This window comes from Poecilia latipinna, unplaced genomic scaffold (genome assembly GCF_001443285.1).
Source record: "Poecilia latipinna isolate Pla-1442-1.1 unplaced genomic scaffold, P_latipinna-1.0 Scaffold555, whole genome shotgun sequence".
Taxonomy (NCBI): domain Eukaryota; kingdom Metazoa; phylum Chordata; class Actinopteri; order Cyprinodontiformes; family Poeciliidae; genus Poecilia; species Poecilia latipinna.
The window spans coordinates 165,721-190,269 of record NW_015113171.1 but is presented as its reverse complement, the minus strand read 5'-3'; the positions used below and the strand labels follow the sequence as shown (position 1 = coordinate 190,269).

The following is a 24,549-nucleotide window of genomic DNA, read 5'->3' as shown; positions in this document are numbered from 1 at the left end:
AGCTGTTTCTTTAAATGAGGCTTTAATTGATTTTATTCCAGATGGGTGACAAAATCATCGTTTTCTTTGACCTGGAGACCACTGGATTAGGTAATCTAACCCACACACCCAGTTTGTACACAACACTCATCATAAATCAGAATCTTTAGTACTAATTCATATGCTTTCATAAATTGTTTTATTTTATTATTTTGTTTCTTTTTTGTGTTTTTTTTTGTTTGGTGTGAATAAAAAAACAAATATCAAATCTACTTTTTAAAGAAAAATGTATAATATGGTGGTGTGCTTATTTTAAACAGTATACAATTTCTGCTTTTGTTAAACTGTTATGTTTCTAATGATGTCTATTTCACCTTCTGAGCTGCAAGTGGAATATATTAGTACTAGTAGTTGAATTAAAGGAACTAGAGTAGTTGTAAATAATATTAGTAAGCAGTTGAACTTGAACTATACACTGGATTTTTGCTTATTAAACTAAAAAGCTGGCACAAATGCTAACAGGTATATGTTAAAATAAAAACAGACAAAATGCCATTTATGGACACATGTTTTCATATGCTGTTTTTTAGTCTGTAATAGCTGAAATATTTTTATTATTTTTGCTCCATAGATTAAAACAAAATACCTGAATGAACGCTACAAATTTAGTTGCAGTTTTTAATTTATTATTTAGACTTTTTTTTCCAGGTCTGGTCTTTGTAGAGTATTACTAGCTGATATTTGTTGGGTTTTCACACTTGTTCTGCGATCCCATATTACGGATCATTTTAGTGAGTTTCAAGATGTCATTTTAAAACATTTCTTTGCTAACCGACTCATTTATTATGGTGCATCTCTTCATATTTGTTTATTTGAAGACAAAGTATTAAGGCTTCCTCTTAGCTCAGGTGGGAAGAAGCTGAGGCCTCTTTATTGTGCTCCAGTGACGTAAAGATAGGGGAACATTTCACTCCCACTCAGACCTCGGTCTCCACCAAAAAGAGGAATGGAGAAATTAAGTTTGGTTTATTAGTCAGAGCAGGGTGGAGCGGCAACATGTCTCTACAAAGAGTAACCTGAACATCATTAAAGATGCTACTTATCCTCTCAGTTTGGCACATAAAGGTAAGTATTAAAAAAAAAAACAATCCAAATTAGAGAAGGAATAAATGCTTGTTCTTTGAGTTTTGTGAACCTGGGGGTCAGACGGTGACCAGGTAAACCTTCACAAATAGTTCTCAGACCAACTTATTCAAATACATATTTCCTGATTCAGGTGAAACGCATGATGAGTGAAGATTGTGATGTCAGTAAAAACAGGAGCAAGCTAATAACAGGGGGGGGGGGGAACTAAAGAGGAAGATAACAATAAAACAAGAAAGGATAACACTAATCAAAGGAAACTAAATGGAAATACACAAAGGATAAAATGTTAGAATAATTAGGAACTGAAGTAAATGCAGAGGAAAACACTGGTATGTTAAGGCCTTTCGAGCAATAATTCATACAGGGGACCGTATGGCAAGAACAATCAGACCCTGTTTTCAGGTAAGAGATGAGATAATACTGTTGAAGTGCTATGGGTTTGTTGAGACCACATCTAATACTAAGAAGAAAAGTTACAGACCATAACAGTAATATGAGACTTATCACTTATTTATGTTTTATTTTATATATTTATTTCTTCAGTATTATTTTACATGTCTGTGTTAATGTCATGATGCTGTTCAGTGACTCCATGACACTTTCAGTTTGACTCATCAGGACTGGATTAAGAACCAGCTTTGTTCTTTGTAACTTCTCTACAGTAAATCTATTAATCTGTAAATGTCCGGTCTTTTTAAAGATATCATCCATGTTTCTGTCCCATATTTGTATGTCATTAAAAGGATCTGGAACGTTAAATAAAATGGAACATTTTTGCTGTCGTCATTAGAGGATTTTAACCTACTTTTATTTTTGTCTTCGTTCAGATACTTCACAGTGTGACATCATCCAACTGGCCGCTGTCTGTGAGGAGAGAGTCTTCAATAAATACACTGTCCCTCAGCAAAACATTGATGAGGGCGCCACAGAGGTCAACGGCTTCACAGTACAGTCCGGTCACCTGGTTCTCTACGAGTCTCCTGTGGAAACCATCCCAATCGATGACCTTCTGACCTCCTTCATCGACTTCCTGCGCTCCTTCCAACGCCCCGTATTGCTGGCGGCCCACAATGTGAAGCGTTTCGATGCACCTGTGCTCACCAGAGTGATGAAGAAGTATGACCTGTACCCTCAGTTCCAGCAGGTGGTGTCGGGCTTCCTGGACACCTTCTTGCTTAGCAAGAGACTGTTCTTGGGCATGCAGAGCTATTCTCAGGTGTCTTTAGTCAAGATCTTTCTACAAAGGTCCTACGATGCTCATAATGCAGAGGAGGACGCCAAGATGCTGCAGGAGCTGTATAAGGTGTGGAGACCTGACCAGTTTACGGTCTTAGCAAGTACTTCTGAAGTAAATTAAGAGTACTGTTACTAAAGGAAAAAGTCTAATAATGTACCCTGAAAACGAACCGATGTATCAACAGAAACAAAAAAGTTCTCAGTGAGGATAAATGTGTTGTTTTTTCTTCTCATCATACACCTCTAAATCAATGGAAATATTTATACATAATGAAGTAAGACGGTGGCTATATTTCAAGTAATCAGACAATTATTTTATTTAGTCCTGTAGCTGTGCACTTTGTTGTTTCTGTGAGAAGTATGGCTCAGTTTAATTGTACGAACCATTAAAACTTAATTTTCTATACATTCCTAAAAACCTCTTATTTACACCAAATCATAGAAACCACACAGGGATTTTATGTATGTACAGAAAATGTGTCTTCTGCATATTTTTAGAAAATAAAAATATTCTATCGAGTGTTTCAGTGGCTGTGTGTTGTCTACACTTGAAGGAGCAGGAGCAGGACCAGACCTCAGATTTGACTGTTCTTTTTTGTTTGACCAGTTGCACAAATATAACAGATGATACAGGCGTAACGCGTTATGCAGGTGAAAAATCTGATTGAACAATACATTTATTTTTTCCACCTAAAACTAAAAATGTCCGGAGAGAGCATTTAATACTCTATATAGAGCGCTTACTGATAGTCCTTTTCCTCACAGTTTAAGTGCCTTTGTGTAGACACTGTCTGTCTTGCTTCCTGTACACCAGCTGACTGTTTTGCTGTATTGTCATCAGTCTGAGAGGGAACTGCTGACTGACATAATTAGGCTCACCTGGTGGAGAGCCGTGCAGGGTGCATGCGGGGTGTGTGTGGCTCTGTCTGCAGTCACATGGCATGCAGAGTTAGAAAGGCAAAAAAGATGGGCAGACAGACTTGGTTTTTGTGACAGTTCCCACTCAATCTTTATGTGGTGATGCACAGAAAGGTCGCACCACATCAGGTAAGCTGGTCACTCTCAACATGAAGTACGGTTTTGGAGTCTTCACCGAAACACTACAACATGGAGAGATTCACATGGACATCTCCAATGACAGCTGTGGAATCTGGATTCACGCTGATGATTTTTACGAGCTTGAACTGCCCTCGGTGCGTTTTGGTCACAGAGCCAAACTTTGTGTCCAACGGCAACATTCAGTTCAGCAATTTGCCACTTAATGCAAACAAACAGGTTTGGACAGTGAGCTGGCTCCAGGACTGTCAGGTTGTTGTTGACTATGCTTTGCACTTATTGGGGTCATTTGAAGTGGTAAGTGGTGTAGTCGATGCTTTTGAAGTCCACTCTATGCGTAGCACGACCAGGCAACAGAGTGTTTGGCGTGATGTGATGGATGTTCTCTTCTGTGCTCTGAACTCTGGCATCGATATTCTTCAAGAGACTCTTTGTTTTGTTCTCTCAGGTAAGTGTACCTCTCTACTAGGACAGGTTTTGCTCTGACAAAGTCCATACCAGGATCAGACCAGACTTTTGGGAGGTGGCCTCAGACTGCAGTGAACTTCTGGTAAGCAAGCAGGAAGCTTTCTCTAGAAGATGCATTTGCCAGCTTGACATGATTAACCCTTAACCTCAATCCTTAAAGTGATTAAGGGTTGATTAATTGCCCAAAAGGTTGTTGACAAGTTTTTATTGCCCAAAAACCTGTCAACTTTTTGGGCAATAATTCTTCCTCTGATGACCCATGCCTTCTTCCTCATCCACAGAAGCATTCCCATCACTCTGTAATGTCTCTTTCTGTGTGCTTTTCTGGAAAGGAGGGTGGGTCTCTGGCTTGGACTGATAAGAGGGGAACCGCTTTGTAGCCTTCTTTTAAGTTCTGGAAGACAAATTAGAAGACCACTTGTCTGGTCTCTTTAGATAACTAGTCTGCCTGTTGTAGTGCTAGGGAAGGTCACACCCTCTTGCGCCGTCAGACAAAGTTCTCTGAACACATCTCGTCTTTCGCTGATTGAAAGAACCATCGACGATGGTACTGCCTCCCACTTTTCTTGGCCTTTGGTCCTGCCACTCAGCAACGTTTTAGCCTCCAGCCAAAAAGTTCCAGACCACAGTCCCAACCAGCCTTCTCGGGTTGCTGAAGTGCATTTTGTTGACTAGGCTTTGGGCTGCTACTCCAGCAGGTGGTCTTCTGGATTCTACATGGGCTGGATCTTGTGCTACCTTCAAGTGTTTTCTGGTAAGAATGACTACAACTGCCTTTTTCTGGATCTTTGCAACTTTATCGTGGGCTTGTGCAGCAATGTCTAGGGCAGATCTTTTTGGCCATTCACCCATCAGAAAGTTCTAGAAACTTTGGCCCTGACTGCCACTCTGAGTCCTCAGTTAGGGCTTCAGGACTGGCCCCTCTGGTGGTGATGTCTGCGACGTTCCACCACCAGTCATTGACATCAGTACTGCTCTGGATTTCACCATCACTGTTTGGGAAGAATATGTAATTGCAATCCAGCCAGAAGCTCTCATTTCTCGACTTCTATTTAGCAGTGTTGGCCTATTGCTTAGTGCAGGGAAGAGACTTGGTTTGGCAGTTCTCTTCAGGTGAGTGGACCAGGGATTTGGTTTATGACTTCTTCTCTGAGCAGGTCTTGACCTGAGCAGGTCTTGACCTGCTCAGAGAACATCTTCTTCTTTGAAAAGTTCACTGTAATTATGACAAGGAGCGTCACATTCGATGGTCTAACCATGATTATTAAACATGGCAAACATTCTTAATTGCCAACAGGCCACACCTGGTTCTGTCTGTTTTTGTTTTTCTTTAAAAAATCAATCATTCATAAGACAAACTTGCCAGGATTCAATAAAAGTATTTAAAAAATCCATACTTTTGAATGTACTTACTGAACTACATTAAATATAATTTAAGTCATCTGGTCTGTTCTCCAATATTGGAAAAATTAAAACAAGTGGTTTGAAATTAACGAAAAAAAGTAATTCTTCAAAAATAGAAGACAAGCAATTAGATCTCTTCTAACGCCACAAAGCATGTCAAAGTAAATATTTTCTCTGACGCAGCTAAGATGTGCTTTTCAGAATACAACCCATTTAAACATGTCAGCTTTGGCGCCCTCTGCCGGACGCCACATGGAAATAACAGATTAAACCAAAAACCTTCAGCTGAACTCTCAAATTCAACTAACTAGAACTTGTTAGCAATATAAAGTAGCTAACAGCTTAATAATTACAATAAAATTTACCAAAAAATAATACGACGTCCAATATAGAAACATACACTTTATTTATAGTTTAATATTTTTTCATTATTATAGTTTTCGTTGTTTAATCTACCAAATCTGCGTCGCGTGTGCTTCAAACAAGGACTCATTTTCCGGACTCGCTCCCGGCGGCAGCCGAAATGAAAGTGAGCGAAGAGCATCGAAACTTCCCGTTTCACACAAAGTCAGCTGTGTTTTGTTGTTCCGCATCTACGACCTGTTGTAACAGGTAAGCAGACCGGTGGAACCGAGTCAGAATTGGTGACTGACGGACTTTTCCATGACGAAGGCGGGGAGAAAGAAACGATGCAGACTTGATGTGTTTCTCTTCAACTAAAATGAAAGTGGAGCTCGGGTTTGTTTCCAAATGAGCTGCTATAAATGAAGCTCCTCGCTCCGGCCGGCTTCACAACTCCCACTGCTCAGCTGACGAAGAACCAGACATACCTGGAAGGTGAGATTTATTTCCTCATGTTCTCATTACTGGAGATTCATCTGATAAAGTTCACCGATTTCACTTTTTTTCAATCTGTTTTTAATGCAGCTGTTTCTTTAAATGAGGCTTTAATTGATTTTATTCCAGATGGGTGACAAAATCATCGTTTTCATTGACCTGGAGGCCACTGGATTAGGTAATGGTTTAAAATACCTACAACACTCATCACAAATCAGTTTTTCAGTACAAATTAATATGTTATTTTTTTTTATCACTATTATATGCTTTTTTGCTTTTGGTTTGGTGTGAATAAGAAAACTATAGTAAAACAATTTTTTGAAGAAAAATGTATCATGCAGTAATATGATGTGCTTATGTAAAACATACACTAGATTTATGTGGATTTAACTAAATTGAAATATACTGATACAAAGTTGTTTCCTCGTTGGTACAAATGGGAATAAAAACGGACAATATTAAATATGTTGTTTTTTTTTATCTCCTGTATATTGAGTATAAATATGTTTTTACCATTAGTATTTTTGTTGCTTAGTGAATTCTGAGGGTCATGACACTGACCTGTGTCATTGGTCTATATCGATATATTATTATTATTATTATTTTCATACATAGATTAAAGCAAAAATATTTGAATACACTATACAATTTTAGTTCCAGTTTCTAATTTATTATTAAAAATGTTTTTTTTTTTCTTTTCATTTCCATTGTGGTCTTACTACAATGCCATAATATGGTATTACAGGTAATTTCTCCGGTTTCAAGACGTGACTTTTTAAAACCTTTCCTTGCTCATTCCTTTGATATTCACTTATTTGAGAGATTGCATTCCATTGATTTCTCCTGAATTTATAACTTGCATGCCACTTAAGAGCACTTTTCCTTTAAGACAAAGTATAAATGTTTGCTCCTAGTTCAGGTGGGAAAAGGCCGAGGCCTCTTTATTGTTTTCCAGCAAGGTTGTATAAAATTGCCGATCGCTTTATGAGTCCAGCGTGAGCCATGCCAGTCAGGTAGAATCTCTGATAAGGTGAAGATCAGGGAACATCTACGTTTCTGTTTCCCTCCCACTCGGACTGGAATGGAGAAATTAAATTTGGTTTATTAGTCAGAGCAGGGTGGAGCGACATGACTCTACAAAAAGTAACCTGAACATCATTAAAGATGCCACTTATCCTCTCAGTTTGGCACATAAAGATTGAGTAATGAGAAAATAATCCACATTAGACAAAGAATAATCGCTTGTTCTTTGAGTCTCGTGAACCTGGGAGTTATATGGCGACCAGGCAAATCTTGGCAGACAGTTCACAAACCAAAACCTCCTTTAGACATATCCTGTTCAATACAGGATAGAGACTTTGTCCTCATACAGTGACTCACCCTTATGCCACATAGTTGTGACTCACACTGCACATACACAAGTACTTTGGGAAGTGAACAACATATGCTAAACATAAACAAAGTGACCAGTTTTACATACAAAGTCTAAAGGGCGTCCTAAAATGGCTGCTTATCTAGAATATTCCACCTCAAACAGACTAGTCATAAATCACGCTAATTCAGTTGGAGTCACCAGATTCACGTGTATATTTTATTTTTGACATAATGACACACCGAGAGAGAAATTTAGCCCTTAAGCAACACCAAGGCTGAAACCAGAAGCAGTTTTTGCTTTTGTGTGTGCTGGCGGAAGAACATGACGCTGTGTGTCAAAACCATCCCGACATTTTGGCAGGTCATGAAATTTTAGATGTCACCTTTCCAGAATATTCCCCAGCTAATTAAGGAACACAGAGGAAACCACAACAACCACTCTCAGCAGCAGACAAATCTCTCATCTAGTGTAATACTATCCCTCACCTGATTCTGTTACTACCCGCCAGTACCGTAGGGCAACAAAATGTCAAATATGCATCAAAGTGAAGTGCAAAAGGTCATCTCTTTGTTTTGGTGCATTTGTTTGACATTCCTCAGAGTCCATCTTTGCCACTTCCCCATTGCCTTCGTCACTCATGGTCCTCGTCACATGACAGCAGTCGTGCAACACCAGACCACAACTCTTATACGGCATCCTGTCTGATCACATCGGGAACCACCGGTGTTCAGTTTGGTTTGGCAGACAGAGATTTGCGCTTCTTATTGTTCGAGTTAAAATGAAACTATATATAAAATTTAAAAAATGGAGTCCAGAATCAATATTTATTTTTGCATCTTCACATCATTTCTCCTGAGAACCACAGTGCAATAAAAGTCAATGCTGTTTACACAGTATCAGTGAGTGTGATATCACTCACTGATAGCGTGTGAAATCGCACCGTCACTGATGGAATATGTAGTTGTTCCACATTTTATATGGAGGACCAATCCGGCCATAAATATGACTAGACACAGGTGCATAAATAACTTGGTAAATGAACTGCCCACCAAATAAATAGTTTAACAAATGAATTGAGGATTAAGAAATTTACTACACAAAAACACACACACACACACATATATATCAGTTAAAGTAATTTAAGTGATATATATGGTTATGTGTATCTGTGTATATAATCTATGGGATTATTTGTTGCAGCCCAAGTTCAGGAGTCTTGACAGCTGAAGGGAAGAAACTATTCCTCAGCCTGATGGTCTTGCTTTGGATGTTCCTCAGCCTCCTGCCTGAGGGGAGCGGCTGGAACAGTCTGTGCAGGATGGGTGGAGTCCTTCATGATGAGGAGCGCCCTCCTCCTGCATCGTGCTGTGTAGAAGTCCAAGGTGGAGGGAAGTCTGCTCCGCACAGTCCTCTGTGCAGCCTTGACCACCCTCTTCAGAGCCGTCCTCTCAGCAGGACGGTGATGCAGGTGTAGAGAATGCTCTCCACCACTGAGCTCCCAAGTCCAGCTCTCCGCAGCTTCCTGAGGAAGTAGAGACGCTGGTGGGCCTTCCTTACCAGACAGGAGGTGTTGGTACTCCAGGTGAAGTCACTGGACACACCCAGTACCAGTTGCTGGAGACCACCTCCACAGCTGCTCCTCTGATGTACAGGGGCTGAAGAGGATCCTTGTCCTTTCTGAAATCCACCACCATCTCTTTGGTCGTCTTCACGTTGACGCAGAGTTTATTTGCTCTGCACCACTGCACCAGGTTTTCCACCTCTTCTCTGTATATGGACTCATCACTGTTTGTGTTGCGTCCCACTACTGCTGTGTTGTCGGCAAACTTCACTATATGACAGTTGGGATGTCTTGCCGAGCAGTCATACATCAGCAGAGTGAAGAGGAGGGGGCTCAGCACACAGCCCTGCAGTGAGCCAGTGTTGAGGGTGACAGAGGAGGAGACGTTGTGGATCCTGACAGTCTGAGGTCTGTTGTTCAGGAAGTCCAGAATCCAGTTGCCCAGTGTGGAACTCAGTCGAAGAGAGGAGAGCTTCTGCACCAGGGTCTGTGGGACGATGGCTTTGAAGGCTGAGGAGAAATCCAAAAAGAGCAGACGGATGTAAGAGTTCTTGCTCTCCAGGTGGGTGAGGGCTGTGTGGATCACCGATGAAATGGCATCAGCAGTGGAGCGGTTTTTCCTGTAGGGGTAAAGATGGGGGTCCACAGTGACATTGATGGAGTCCTTGATGTGATTCATGACCAGCCTCTCAAAGCACTTCATGACTATTGATGTTAAGGCTATAGGTCATCATTCAGGCCTGTCACTGTGGAGCACTTGGGGACAGGGATGATAGTGGCGGTCTTTAAGCAGGTGGGCACAGATGACAGTGACAGTGAGGTGGTGAAGATGTCCATCAACACCTCAGACAACTGATGTACACAGTCCCTCAGTACCTGGCCTGGGATGTTGTCGGGGCCTGCAGCCTTACGGGGGTTGATTTCCTGGAGGGACTTCTTCACATCTGTTGTGGTTACACAGAGACGCCCGTCACCAGGTGGTGGTATTAGTCTGGTGCTGAGGGAGGTGTTAGGATCCTCAAGGCGGGTGTAGAACTTAAGTGCATCTGGCAGTGAGGGGGCCTTTTGACATTGTGTAGCCCTGTTGTTGCAGTTAGCGATGCACTTGATGCCCTTCCACATGCACCGGGGGTCGTTGGTGGTGAAGTGGCCTTGAATTTTCTGGGCGTATGCGGCTTTGACCCCCACAATGCCTGCAGCCAGTTCTTTCCTCGCTTCTCGGAGTGGTGATGCCCTGCCTGTCTTGAACGCAGCCTCCCTAGCTTTCAGCAGAGCTCTCACCTCAGCATTCAGCCAGGGTTTCTGGTTTGGGTAACAGGTTACTGTCCTGGTGGTGGTGACATCATCAGCACACTTGGAGATGAAGCCAAGAACAGAGGGAGATGTATTTCTCCAGGTCCACCTCCTCCTCATAGGTAGCTGCCTCTCTGACCTGCCAGTCAGTCTGTGCACTGAAAACAGTCCTGGAGCATGGAGGCTGCATCTCTGGGCCACACAATGACAAAAAAATAGAAACATTAAAACATAGAATCATAATAGGAACAGATAAATATTGAAATTGAAATTTGTGTGATTTATTCATCAACTTTTAATAAAGCCTTGGATTGAATTGGTATATTAATTAATTAATTAAACTACTTATTGGGCCAGGAGTTTATTTATGAAGATATATATTGATTTCTGACAGGATTGGTCATCCATGCAATCCATGATTTTATTGCTTCTATGTGAATGACCAAGTCAGAAATGTGAAGTAGAATTTGTTTTATTTTACCAAGAAAACTGTGAACAGTGTGTTGTTCTTTTGTATTCAGATGATAAAGTTTTCCCCATACACTGTGGACTCATCTGGCCAGCACATCTAAGATAAAACATTGCTATTTTATTTAGGGATAACAAGGAGTACAAGTATTTGCTTTAACCTACTATTATTTTTGTCTTCGTTCAGATACTTCACAATGTGACATCATCCAACTGGCCGCTGTCTGTGAGGAGAGAGTCTTCAATAAATACACTGTCCCTCAGCAAAGCATGACCGATAGCGCCAAACAGGTCACAGGCTTCACAGTACAGCCCGGCCGCCTGTTTCGCCGCGGGTCTCCCGTGGAAACCATCCCAATCGATGACCTTCTGACCTCCTTCCTCGACTTCCTGCGCTCCTTCCAACGCCCCGTATTGCTGGCGGCCCACAGTGTGATGCGTTTCGATGCACCTGTGCTCACCAGAGTGATGAAGAAGTATGACCTGTACCCTCAGTTCCAGCAGGTGGTGTCGGGCTTCCTGGACACCTTCTTGCTTAGCAAGAGACTCTTCCCGCGCATTAAGGGCTATTCACAGGTGTCTTTAGTCGGGAAGTTTCTGGGAAAGACCTATGACGCTCATAATGCAGAGGAGGACGCCAAGATGCTTCAGGAGCTGTATAAGGTGTGGAGACCCGAGAAATCCAAGGTCGTTATAAGTACTTTTAAAGTAGATGAAAAGTACTTTTACTAAAGGAAAAAGTCTAATAATGTACCCTGTTTCTGTTCATATATCAACAGAAACAAAACCGTTCTCAGTGAGGATAAATGTAGTTTCTTTTTTTGTCCTCATGCACCTCTAAATCAATGGAAATATTTATACACAATGAAATGACATGACGGTTGAATACATTTTTTGGTATCAGAGAATAGAAAAGAATGAGACCTGTTTAATTTATTTAGTCCTGTAGCTGTGCACTTTGTCGTTTCTGTGAGAAGTATGACTTAGTTTATTTGTATGAACCATTAAAACTTAACTTTCTGTACATTCCTAAAACCTCTTTCTTACACCAAATCAGAAATCATACAAGAATTTTACATAGAAATTTGTCTTCTGGTTGTCTTGTAAAAGAAAATGAAAATATATATTCTTCGTATATCTCTTATGCACCATAGTGTAAAAAAACCAAAAACATATGTAGGGTCTTACATACTTTGTATGTATCATGGATTTGGGGATTTTCTTTTTGATTAAATGTTGACATGAAAACTATTATTTCGGATTTGAGGTTTTCTGTGTCAGCCGTCTGTTTGATTAACTCATTTTCCAGTTGTTTCGTCTAGGTGGCAGCATTGTACTTCTAAAAAAAGACTTGAACAAAACTTAATTTTTTATTTTAAATACAAGTGTGTTAGAGATTATACCCATACAGCAGATCTCAAAAGTCAAACGTCAGTTAAAATTCCTCTTTTTGTTATGTAATTGCCATTTTCATGTCAAGCTTTTCATCGTGCTGAAGAGAATTAACCATCCATCTAGTGTCCGGTCTAGATGACAAAATGGGTCTGTAGATTCAAATAGATATTTTTTGGATATCAGTCATATCAAATGTTAGAAAATACATGGGTAGTACTCTGTTTCAAAATGATCAGCAGCATTAATGTCATATATTACTTTTTTTTACTGATCCTCTAAAAATGTTTGCATAAATATGGCTCGTAATTTAGAAAATGTGCTGTGATTGAAGGATTTATGATTATTAATTTGTGCAAACAGTGTCCTGTGGTGGCAACAATAGCACACTGTGCAGTATTTTCAATAGTCCAGCTGAGAAATAGAGGGGTGGAAAGCTCTGTGAATTTATGACAAACACCTGTTTTAAACACAAGTGGCTGCAACGTTTTGGGGAGAAAAATTAACAACGGAGGGGAAAAGAATCACGTTTCTTCTCAGGATTGCAACAAACTTCCTATCTGAATGGTTAAAGTTTAAAGACATCTTTTGACAACGATATATTTATAATGAAAAAAACACTGCATGTGCAACCTGGACAACTACATTCAATTATACAAACTAAATGTCGTGGAAACACATCAGACAACCCTAAAAATTTGCAGTAAATTATATAAATTGTAATCCAGGGGTCTCAAACTCCAGTCCTCAAGGGTCACTGTCCTGCAACTTTTAGATGTGCCTCTGCTGCACCACACCTGAATAAAATAATTAGATCAGTAGCAAGGCTCTGGAGAACTGATCTACACAAGGAGGAGGTAATTAAGCCATTTCATTCCAGTGTTTTGTACCTGTGCCACATCTAAAAACTGCAAGACAGCGGCCCTTCGGGACTGGAGTTTGAGACTCCTGTCGTAAACCTTTCAAAAAATCTCACTACAGTATAGAAATAGGGAACAAATCGTTTCCTGCATCGGTTCAATACGGGAAACATCATTTAAAACCTACGATTCCGTATTTTATGGGACGGGTAGCAGCCCTAGTTGCAAGACAACTACAGCCTCCTGTCATTTTAGGCTAGTTTAAGCTAACCTGAATATTTACAGCCCTCCTGTTGATACACTGACATTATATGTCACACTGATATATGTTGAAAATGTTTTAACTTTTTTATCATTATTATTTTCATTCATATTTTACTTCTTTGAAATAAAAAATACTAAGTATTTTACTGCAATAGACAAACGTAAAAAAGCTTTAGATTTGTAATCTGCCGGAAGTTCAATAACAATGGTTTTATTTTGAAAATCTTTCCGTTTCCGTGTGCGAAATTTAAAAGAAAAAACAAAACATGGGCGGGGGAAATGTAGCCTGTCGCTGTTAGAACTGCTTTTCCCGAATACAGTAAGGCTTTAATTCAACCATTTTTCAGCAGCTAAATCTCGGAGCAGCGGTCAGGTTTATATTTAGTAATGAATGTCTCTAGTTTGGTCGCCGCGTGATGCAACCAGAAACGGACGAAGATGAAAACTTCAAGCAACATCCTTTAGTTTTCTTCGACCTGGAGACTACAGGCCTGGGTACGATGACTTATTATAATAATGGATTAAGTGGTAAAGATTAAGTTGTTAGCACACAACCCGTAGCGGTAGCCTCACACGTTACTGAGCGTTACTGAGAGACTAAGCTCAGACTTCCTGGTTCCTCTTTAATCGTTTAAAAATGACCAAAAAGATTAGAATATTTCTGCAAAAAGTGACACTTCTCCGGGATAATTAGCACCTTATAGCTTTATGAATTATGAAAACTAACTTTGCAGGCGACTGAAAGAGTCACACAAATTCAAAGTAAATCCTTTTGGATGTTTTTCTTTATTATTATTTTATTTCCTTTATTTAACCAGGCAAACCCCATTGAGATCTAGATCTCATTTTCAAGAGGGATCTGGACGTGTTGGGAAGAATAAATCTCCCCAAACATTGAGGCAGATGTCTGATTTTTAACTTTATTGCTGTCAAAATCAGATTTATTCACCAAGTTTGTGCTCACAAATAAGAAACTTAACTTTATGAATTATCTACATTTAGCTTTGCTCAAATAAAGACAGTTAAAAATAATATTTTAAAAAGGCTGTGTTAAAAAATACGTTTTTCTTTTTAGTAAGTACATATATGCAGTGTTTTACAAAATATGAAGACAACCTCCCTTGTAGCTTGAATTAACTGACACATCTTGGCGGCCTAAAAAGCTCAGCTTTCTTTTAAATAGCTTTTTACATCTCTGAAGTTTTGTGTTTTAATCCTTGAACTAAATTTTAATGGAAAAACAAAAACCTGAAGAAGGCAAAGCAAATGTCGAAATGTCGCTAGCGAAACTAAGGAAATGACAAATAAAGCAAAGAAAAAGACGAGAGCAAAGCGTTACGAACACAAATTAGTTGGAAGTAAGGGAAAGAAAACAAAGGGGGTGCCTAATCTAAATTCATTTAATTTTATTTATCTTATCTGTCCATTTATTTTTGTGGTGTACGGGCCGCCAAAGGGCAAGAAGGCCAAAGCACTTCCGGCCTTCAATGGTGAAGGGTTTCTCAGTCCCTGGATATCTTTATGAAGTATGACCTTGTTGCGATAAGCCCCTTAGACTTGGGAGCTACTATGTATGTGCTGTAGTCTGCAATTTTTACAGAAGATCTATGGATTCAACATGTTTGATCTATGCACGGCTTTGTATGAACTGTCACAGTAAGAGCACAAAACACATTATCATCCTCCTACTACTTCCGTTAGCCGTTGTTTTTGTCGTTTTCGCCAGTATGAACATCCGATTGTTGATCACGTGACTCGTGTGATGCAAAAAGTTTCGATATGACATTATTGTTTAGACATGGGCAAAAAAACAACTTCATTCTTTTCGATGTTACCATTTTTCCATTACGTATTTCCATAATTTTAATTGCTGCAATTTTCTGGTTAATGGAATGACATCTTTCTAATCTAGAGCAAATGATGCCGTCCCCTGACCTCTTCATGGTTTCTAATGTCCAGGTCAACACTGCGAGATCATCCAACTGGCTGCAGTAAGCGGCGGCCACTCGCTCAACCTGTACGTTGTCCCTCGCTGTCGCATTGAGCGGGCAGCGGCCAGAGTCACGGGCTTTAAGGTCCGCGGACAGAGACTCTACCTAGATCGTCGCCTCGTCTTCACCAACTCCCTCAGAGAGGTCGTGGTCTCCTTCATTGCTTTCCTTCAAATGCTCGGTCGACCCCTCATAGTCGGCCACAACATCCGACACTTCGACTGCCCCCTGCTGGCTCGGGCTCTCGACGAGCTGGACCTGAGAGCGCAGTTCGAGGGTTCAGTTTTGGGTTGCGTGGACACCCTTCCGCTGGCTCGGGAGCTGCTGAGGGACCGTGGCCTGCAGAGCTTTGGCCAGGAGAACCTTGTCAAGGAGCTGCTGGGAATTAACTACAAGGCCCATGATGCTTTGGAGGACGTGAGAGCATTAAAAACTCTCTTTGGCTTCCTTCAGCCGACAGCAGAAGTTGTCCACAGGCATATGTTTACTTTGGATACTTTGGACAGCAAACCAACTGTGCCATGGAACAATATGAGAAAAAGGACGTCGCCCCCTGCTGAAGAATTTCAAACGGACGGGGAAAGTAAAGAAACAACATAATGGAGAAGCTGATACATGTTAACATAAAGACATATAAAACTTAGACAAAACACAGGTGACCTGAAACGCTAACTGAAAGTGGGAAAGTTTTAATGAATAGTGTAATTGTTGAATAGATTAACTCACATCTGTTTGTTGTTGTTTTTTTTCTAAGTCTGACAGCTAAATAGGTCACACTTTGACGTTCAGTCAACAGCGTGTGCAGAAGCAGCTTTACCTACCTGATGTTTTACTGTTTTGTTTGTGACGAGAAGTTTTTCTTAAACTTGAATAAAATAAACCTGAAGTACCGGAGAGAATTTCAAGCGGTAGCGTGGATTTTTGAACAGCAGATGCATTCAAACCTTTTAACAGGTATAGCTTTTTAATCTTATAAGATGATGAGTTCAATCCATATTAGGACTGCATGATATTAGACAATATTGTGATGACGATGACTTGATATGGTTTCTTTACGGGAAAATACGAATGCGGGAAAGGGGGGTAAAATACGATAGTTTCCCAGCCAAAATGGGAGACGTGGTAGGAAGTTAAGTCTGTGCTTGTCACGTCTCCAAATACTGAATAAATATTAACATCCATCTCGTTTGATTCGGCACTTCTGTCTGTAGTGGAGGATGATTGTTTACGGTTCAGACAATTTCAGGTAAGCTTCATGGCATCGAACTGGTGCAGTGTAATTTCCCAAAAATGGCTTAAAATAATTTCTAGTCATTTTCTGTATTTAACAGCTGTTTGTGCATGTGTAAATAAGTACACCTCAGAACAAAGTTATGCTCTTGAACATACATCACGGCCAAGTGTTTGGGATTAGGTAACATTTAAAACTTCAACAGAGTCTGCGCTTCCAGCAAGCAGTCGTTTCTCAACCCTCTGTACGAACCTGATGGCATATAACAAGGGGCTGGTTTTACCAGGCTACCCTTCCTCTGCCTGTATGTTGAGTCTCTTTGTTCTACTTGAAGGTGAAACTCCAACATGGCTTCCAGGAAGCTATAACCAATTTTTTTTGTGTGTCTTGGCTTTCGTTCGTCTTGGCTTGTTAGCCTTAGCCTCTCCTCCAGACTCCTAATACGGGCAGTTTGGTTGTTTCTCTGACTAATTATGGTTTCCTAACCGGTGAGTTTATGTCTTGGTATACGAGAAAAGTAGCAAGAACGTCATTGTTTCAAGAAAGCTGGCGAGAAGTCCTGTTTGCAGCAAATCCAACTGTTTTGAGTGCATTTGTAAAAATTTTCTGAAAACCATTAACCGCTTTCCTTCCCCTTCAGATACTCAATAAATGTTTGTGGTTTTAATGTGACAAAAATATGAAAGACATTTTATTAGTGGAGGTAAAAATAAAATATAGAGCCCAAATGAGTTTTCAGTAGCATATCAAGACTTTATTACTTCACATTCATATTTTCTGCATTCCCATACAACAAAACTTCTAAACGCTAACCAGAATCCGAGACATTTTTCCCCACACAGCTGCTCCGACAAACATTGCACAGCCCTCGATCTACAGTGTTCAAAACAGAGAGGTGTCTTCAGACAAGATCAGTAACAGAGGCAACTTCAAAAATATACAAGAAATGTTGATGAAACGGTTATGTCGTTAGAATTACACAACATAAGACAGTAAAACGTTGTTAGGAGAAACTCTGACATGAGGTATTCCCATCCTTCTCTTATTTCAGTAACAGAGAGCTGAGACATGAGAGCAGCTAAGTAGAGACGAAAAACCTGCATGTAGAAGCAGCTTTATTTATTCAGAGAAGGGATTTTTATTGGGCGGTAGGCAGGATGACAGCATTCATGTTGAAATACTCGTTTTGGGTTTTCCCTTCTAGTAATTTGAATTTCCAAATTTTTTCCCACATGACACGATTCCCATGAACTCAACAACTTGCTCCAAAGTGAAACAGTTTTCAGACTGACCTGAAAACACATAGAAGTTGAGGCTGTCTTTGAATAATCTCATCTTATTGATTACACTGCACATAAATGGGTAATTATTGTGATTTATCAACTTCAAGTCCTTCGGTGTTGCTGCCATTGACACCTGGGGATTATAATCGTAAGGGAAAAGTCTCACCTAATCAGCTCAAAATACTGAGATTATCGAAAAAAACCCCAAAAAGAACAATATATTTTAATCTTGAAGTAGTGAGTTAATTACGCTGTTAGAACAAGAGTAACTGCTCAAGGTTTCATTGATGAGAAATTCAAATAAAGTCAGGGGTATTCTTAAAGTAATTTAGACTACAGCCATGTTTCTATCTAATTCTGATGCAAAAAATTTTAAATCTCGACAAAAAATGAAATGTGAATTAGGCCTGTTTCCACCTACTGGTATGAAACAAATCTATCTGGTCACGTCAAGCGTAATTTTGTCAGATATTGACGTTGTGCGTGGCTGGTAAAAAAAAAAAAAAAAAAAGATTTAGACAAATGTGTGTCCGTCTCCCTTTTTAAACTCTTGTTCCAAAAAAAAGAAAACATCAGGCGAGCATTAAAAAAGAACAAAAAAAAAAAAATCTTTTTGCTAAATTTAGTAAGTTTTCTTGAGTTTTGCCGTTTCCTTTTTTTCTTCAAAATGCACCAAAACACCCACAAAAAAAAAGAAGCTCATTGTAATCTAGTCAGATGATGAATACTTTAATATGAAATTGGTTTGAAGTTGTTCTAAAACAAAATAGCTATATTGTCATCTCAAGGATAATGAGAAATGACTCTTCTAGATAAAATGTAGGACACTCTGGGTTTACAAAAGTCCCAAACTCATAGAAAACTGGACTTATTTAGACTTGGATGACTTGAAAACCCAAAGTGTGGAGTTTTGAGATGGAAAACATAAAGGAACCTTGTCTGGTATCGAGTTACTTAAAGACGGGCAAACTTGGCAACCCCCGCATGCATGCAGCGTTTCGTTGTACGAGCACAGACACTGCATATTTAGTCAAACCAAACAAGACGCTAAAATTCAAAACACACATGCCTCGTAGGATGGAGACAGCTTGGGGCCAACGTCTTGTCCAACCCTGTAGCTATTCTTTTTATAGTCAATCACTGTTCAAATATTAGGACATTTCCAAAAAACGTATGCATGCAGCGTTAGTGGTCAAAAGCATCACGCCCAGCAGGCTCGGCTTCACTTTCACTGGCGGGTTAGCCTGGATAACGGCAGAAAACCGGCCAGTCAGATGAGCAACGGCTCTGGATTCAGCATGCACAGAAATCGCATTGTTGTTATCATTGTTACGTCATCTAGACTGTCATTACAACGTTTATAGATCAGGTAAAAAAAAAAAGGAAAGACTTTCTGGAAACTCCCCATCAGTGATCCCAGGGGAAGAAAACTAGCTGCTCAGTGGTTGTAGTACCTCAAAGGACCAGTAGGTGGTATAAACATTTTGTAATGTTTCAGGATTTTATTTTTGCTAAACCTTTGTAGGAGGAAATGATGCAACATATTTAAAATGAGAGTTGTTGTTTTTTTATCTGAGCACGTCAAGTAGCAGATGTAACCTGATTGCCTTTAATTTCAAGAAAAAAAAAAGATTTTAAAAACAGGAACTAAATGAAGTTTTGGAAACGTTTAAAAACCTTCCAGTGGCTAAATTATTAGAAATCTTTAAAAATGGTACAAGTGTTCTGTTTGAGCCTGCTTCATCAAATTAAATGTCCAGCACCGATACAGAACTTGGGTTGTGCACAGTTTCTTTATTGGTAAGCTGCGTCGACACTACTAGAGTTAAAGCTGATTATTACCCTGCAGGATGATCCTGGATTTGTAAGAAACACCGTCAGAATCCTCAGAACAGTCTGCTGGGTGCTTACGGTTAAAAAAGGAGCAACAGACTCAGTTAGAAAAACTGGACCAGAGAAAACCCTCTTTAAGCTTTTAATACCACCTACCAAGTAGTGAACACCAGAAATCAGAGGCCCAATTCAGAATGAATAATTTCCCAAGAGACAGTGGCGGCAGTAGGCTCTTGGTAGGAGCTACAGGAGGCTGCAGGCTCGGAACAGGGTCATTCCTGACTGCGAGGTGACCTGCAGAGACACGCTCTCGTTGGCCGAGACAAACAGGACGCTCCCCCGCGTCAAGGTGACGTCGGAGAACGCAGCGGCAGAGGTCGCCATGGCGTCGCCTTCAATGACCAGCAGGATGCTGGCGCTGTCAACTGAGGCAACGGTGTAGTCCTTCACCGAGGCTGGCACCTACAGACCGGTAGAGACGCCCCGATTAGAGGGTAGTTACTGTGTTTGGGTGTTTCTATACAAATGAGGGGAATTCCATCAGTCAGGTCAGCCTCACTGTTTTAAGTTCACATTTAGCAAATTAAACTCCACAATTTACATGCCAATGCACACCAAGTGCTAATAAGTTTCTTTAAAAAAATAAGTAAAAAATCAGACATTGGATAAAAAGCAGAGAAGACAATATATCTTTGTGTAAATTGTGAAACTAGGAAACCATTTTGGTTAATCCAGTTGCTAAAATTCATTATTTCACTCCTTGTTTAGAGAAAAACCTATTTATTTCAGAACATTGTAATCGAAGTCCATAGCAATCAAATAAATGTCAGTGAAGTTTATGGTTTTAGCATCATAAAATGTCAGAAGGTTGGAAATGTGGTGTATTGTTTCTTAAAAAAAATTAAAACAAGAATGTAAGAGGAAGATGAAATGCTGCGTAAACAATCGTCACCTACTTCAAAATTAGAGAATAATCATGAAAAAGTAGAATATAAATGTCTAACTACTTCAAGAATCCTTAACAAAAACCTCAATATGGACGTCAAACTTTATTCAACTGAAAGTTTGTAAAACAACCAAGTTATTAGTTATTAGCATATTAGCACCTTAGAATATGCTCACTCACCACCCTCATGTCAGTCACAACACGACAGGATTAAAAAGAAAAAAAAACAAAAAACTTCCTACCTGTATCTTCATGACAGTGAAGTCTGGCACTGGGGGGTCATACAGGGTCACACAGGGGTCTGCGGGGTCCGGGACACAAGGGAAGATTTTGGAGGAGGCAGACGCCGGCTTGTAGTTCAACATCTCACACAGCGTGTTTACGTCGATGTATTTACGCGTCAGTCCGGCTCTGACGGTGTTGTCTGAGCAGGCCATGCACTCGATGCAATCTAGAAGGATGAAGAACCAGAAAAACAGATTAGGTTGGCAGACAGCCAACTTCCCTTCAACTGCAACATCGACTCCTAGGTAGCCGAGGGTGTTTCCATTATATAAGAATCACAATTAAAACATGTTAAGTTTGTTGAAGCAATAAATCATTCTGCTGCGCCATCGTCCTCCTACTTCCTGTCGTCTTCTTTGTCGTTTTCCTCAACAATTCTTCTCCAATTTTCCTCAACAATTTTGTGAATTTCACTGATGTGTTTATTTATGTGGGGAACAGCTCTATTCAATTCCATGATCCGTTGTTCTGTCTGTGCAAGGTAGGATGGATCGTCGGCTAGCACATAGAGTGCTCAGTTGTGAAACAAAGTCTACAAAGTATAACCTTTGAGAGGATAAATACAAATACACAGTCTCACTTTTCAGATTTTCATTTGCACAACATTTGGAAATCCATCCATCGCTTTCCTTTCTCTTCACCATTATGGGCTACTAATCCGCATAAGATCCCGATGATGAAATGAGCAAAGGTTAAACAGGTAAGAAAACACACTGCTAAACGGCACATGTATAGAAATGAAAAGCTCCCTCTGACCTCCGTAGATGTACGCGTGAGGCTCATTGGCCCCCAGGAACATGGCCTGGCCTGGCTCCAGGACCACATAGTTCAGGAAGTATATGGAGAAGCAGCCAATGTCTCCAGGGTATTGGGAATGGAGGCGGAGCAACAGGTCACCGTTGCTGCTTGATGTGTCCTTCCCTGCTGCACCTATGGACAAACAGCCATGTTCAGAAGGATAAGGGTTGCTTTTTCTAAATGCAGTTAGTGACCCTGTTTGCTGGAGATTTGGGTACGTTGAAGAACTACATGGTGACCCCTAGTGGTGCAAACAGGTTGGTCTGCTTTTTTATAACCATCAACAACCTGTGTGGAATGATTTTGCTTGGATAAATCCATCTTTGCCTGCTTCCTATTGAACATTCACACTAGCTGTGTTTCCATTAGAAGTGGGAGGAAAACTGTCGATATTTCGCTACTGTTGAAAAAACACAATTTCCCAATTGTGGTGTTTCCATTATATAAGAATCACAATTAAAACACGTTAAGTTTGTTGATGCAATAAAACATTATGATGCACCATCGTCCTCCTGCTTCCTGAAGTCTCCTTTGTCGTTTCTGGCAGCAGTAACATCCGGTTGTTGATCATGTGACTCGTGTGATGCCAAAAAAGTGTTTCAATCTATACAACCAAAAACACCTCATCCCAGCTCAAATGCTTTTCATCTAAAAACTTGAGTTTTTTCTAAACCGACTATGCAAATTTATTTCCATTTGCACAGTTTGCTGGACAATGTCTCCGACAGACTGGCGACCTGTCGAGGGTGTACCCGAAATGTACTCAAATGTCTCTCTGGAAATAGGCAACCAGCGCCCCTCCCGACCCAATGGGATAAGAGTGTAAAGAAAATGGATGGATGATGGACAAAGGAAACATAGTTACTCTGCAAAGAGCAAACAATCGGACATGCTAGATGCTAATCCCTCCAGTATGTAGTGTATCCTCCAATTCATTTTGGAAGGTGTGAATGCACAATTGAACTCTGATACGGACAAAAAACGCAAATGCTGGTCTGCTTACAAACCTAGGTCTCAGTTTGGTGAAAGTGAACTCTGGCACAGTCTGAATGCATATGTAAACGCAAAGCAGACTGGAGACCACTCCAAAAGCAGGAAGTGAACTACAGTGTATGGGATTCTGGGTAAATACAACCAAAACAAGAGCGCCAGGCTAACGCTAGCAGGGAAAATACCTTTTTTTTTTACCAACGACAAAATTTGACACTACTCAATTTTTGTTTACATCTTATGAAGAAGGAAGTTGAGCTCAGTGTCCTCTTCAGAGGTTTTCATGTTGTTTCCTCCAGTAGTTCTTGGTGCAGCGCCACCACAGGTGAGGAGAAGAACAGGTTTTCAATTGGTTTGGTTCGTTTTACACAGTGCCGTGTGAAAGCGAACCTCACCAGCTGAAAATGTAACGAGTGTTGAAACTTTGGTCCACCAAATCTACCAGACATCCTACATTCTAGAACATTTTAAAAGAGCTTGAAGGGTTCGTTCAGTCTGGAATTCAGTCTCACCTTCCTGCGTGACTCTTTTAACCAGCTCGTTCAGCTCGTCCACAAACACCTTCTTCTCACAGCTCATCATCTTTGTGAAGCACTTCTTCAGGGCCCGTCCGGTCCGAACCTCATCTCCTACACTGCTCCGCAGCTCTTCTGCTGCATCCCGGCCGACGAGAGCGTGGAACTCTGGGACAGCTGAAAGATAAACACACACAAAGAGGTATGGACTCACCTGTAGTAGAACGTTTACATCCAGTTTTGTTGTTGTTGTTGTTGTTTTTAAGGGACTTACCTTGAAGGAAGCCCAGGATCTCGTCCACTGGTCTGAAGCCGCAAAGCCCCTGGAAGCGCGTGAGAGCGATTGCCATTTCTGGTTTGTGGTTGTTGTCTGGGTAGTGCTCTGGAAACTGAGCATGTAGCGTGGCAGCTAGCTCCTAAGTTACCAAAAAATAGATAAAAAAAAATAATAGAAAAGTAAGAAATTTAATCATACATTTAACTACATTCTGTCAGAGACTTTAAAACTTAGTTTTAAACTTCCTTTCCTAATACCTTATGAAATGCTGATCACACCTCGAATGCTGTGTGTTTCCTGAACTCCTGAAATCCTTCTGGTCTGAATGTTATCAGGTCTGTTTACATACAGAAGTTGCACTGACACAAAAGCCCATTCCAGCAAACTGCAGTTTGGACTGAGATAAAGCGATCCATGCTAAATGTAACCGAGTTCAGCCTGAAAACTGGACATGTGCCTGCCTGCACACTCACCTTGTTGGGGTGGGCCTGTATGGACAAAGCCGTATTGACCGACAGGACTTTGAAGAGGAACGGCAGCTGACCCTGGAAGGCGTCTTTCACCTTGGAGCCCAGGCAGGCGGGGTAGTGGGTGATCCACTGGCCCAAGGTGGTCTGGGCGATCCTGTTGTCCTTGATCTGAGCATCGCCTTTGGGGTGGGCACCCATCCACAGCTGGAGTGGACATTAGTGACAATAATGTTGTAAGGGGATGCTAAAAAACAGAGATTCATACGATTTGCAGTGACGCCCCTAAGGGGTGGGCACATGGGGGCCATGGCCACCACTGGAAATGTTCTGGACACCCCAGAGAGGGTGGGACAGTCTTTGGGAATGCATTTCAGATTTAAAAGTGATTTTTATTTAGTGTAAGCAGCAAATTACAGAAAGAAAACTCCTATAAATTAAAGTGAATTTCAAAATGCTAAATGATGCGATGTAAAATGATTGATAGCCAGCAAGATGATTTGGGTAGGAACATAGACAGACTGTCAATTATAATTCAGCAAAGGGGTGGACATTTATCTTATCGTTTGTAACTTACCATGATAAATTTATTAT

The 24,549-nt window shown here is 40.5% G+C and overlaps 3 protein-coding genes across 6 annotated transcripts in view; 2 read left to right on the top strand and 1 right to left on the bottom strand.

Moving 5' to 3' along the window:
- The window catches only part of LOC106953013 (maternal protein exuperantia-2-like), an 8,374-nt gene extending 5,492 nt beyond the window's left edge, over positions 1 to 2,882 (top strand). For 2 of the 4 annotated variants that reach the window (XM_015041502.1, XM_015041501.1), the window contains exons 3-4: positions 36 to 90; positions 1,953 to 2,882. In XM_015041502.1, the coding sequence (XP_014896988.1) occupies positions 42 to 90; positions 1,953 to 2,482 (579 nt within the window). In that variant the 5' untranslated portion in view covers positions 36 to 41 and the 3' untranslated portion in view covers positions 2,483 to 2,882. The remainder of the gene's footprint in view (positions 1 to 35; positions 91 to 1,952) is intronic. The other 2 variants (XM_015041503.1, XM_015041500.1) reach the window with 2 other exon arrangements.
- Positions 2,883 to 5,618: 2,736 nt separating this feature from the next.
- LOC106953012 (DNA polymerase III PolC-type-like) lies at positions 5,619 to 12,074 on the top strand. Its single transcript, XM_015041499.1, has 3 exons — positions 5,619 to 6,126; positions 6,256 to 6,304; positions 11,011 to 12,074. The coding sequence occupies exons 2-3, from the start codon at positions 6,256 to 6,258 to the stop codon at positions 11,553 to 11,555; spliced, it is 594 nt and encodes a 197-aa protein (XP_014896985.1). The 5' UTR covers positions 5,619 to 6,126; the 3' UTR covers positions 11,556 to 12,074.
- A 5,218-nt stretch (positions 12,075 to 17,292) lies between these two features.
- mpi (mannose phosphate isomerase) overlaps positions 17,293 to 24,549 on the bottom strand; it is a 12,488-nt gene continuing 5,231 nt past the window's right edge. The window contains exons 3-8 of the mRNA XM_015041498.1: positions 23,962 to 24,162; positions 23,486 to 23,627; positions 23,209 to 23,388; positions 21,665 to 21,838; positions 20,866 to 21,074; positions 17,293 to 20,139 (exon numbers count right to left, since the gene is read on the bottom strand). Coding sequence (XP_014896984.1) covers positions 19,921 to 20,139; positions 20,866 to 21,074; positions 21,665 to 21,838; positions 23,209 to 23,388; positions 23,486 to 23,627; positions 23,962 to 24,162 — 1,125 coding nt within the window. The 3' untranslated portion in view covers positions 17,293 to 19,920. The remainder of the gene's footprint in view (positions 20,140 to 20,865; positions 21,075 to 21,664; positions 21,839 to 23,208; positions 23,389 to 23,485; positions 23,628 to 23,961; positions 24,163 to 24,549) is intronic.

What these genes read in the sequence shown, in the direction of transcription:
- LOC106953012 (XM_015041499.1), top strand. Translation starts at nt 6,256, where the DNA reads ATGGGTGACAAAATCATCGTTTTCATTGACCTGGAGGCCACTGGATTA. An exon ending in CCTGGAGGCCACTGGATTAG is followed by an intron (nt 6,305 to 11,010) that starts GTAATGGTTTAA and finishes GTCTTCGTTCAG; the next exon opens with ATACTTCACAATGTGACATC.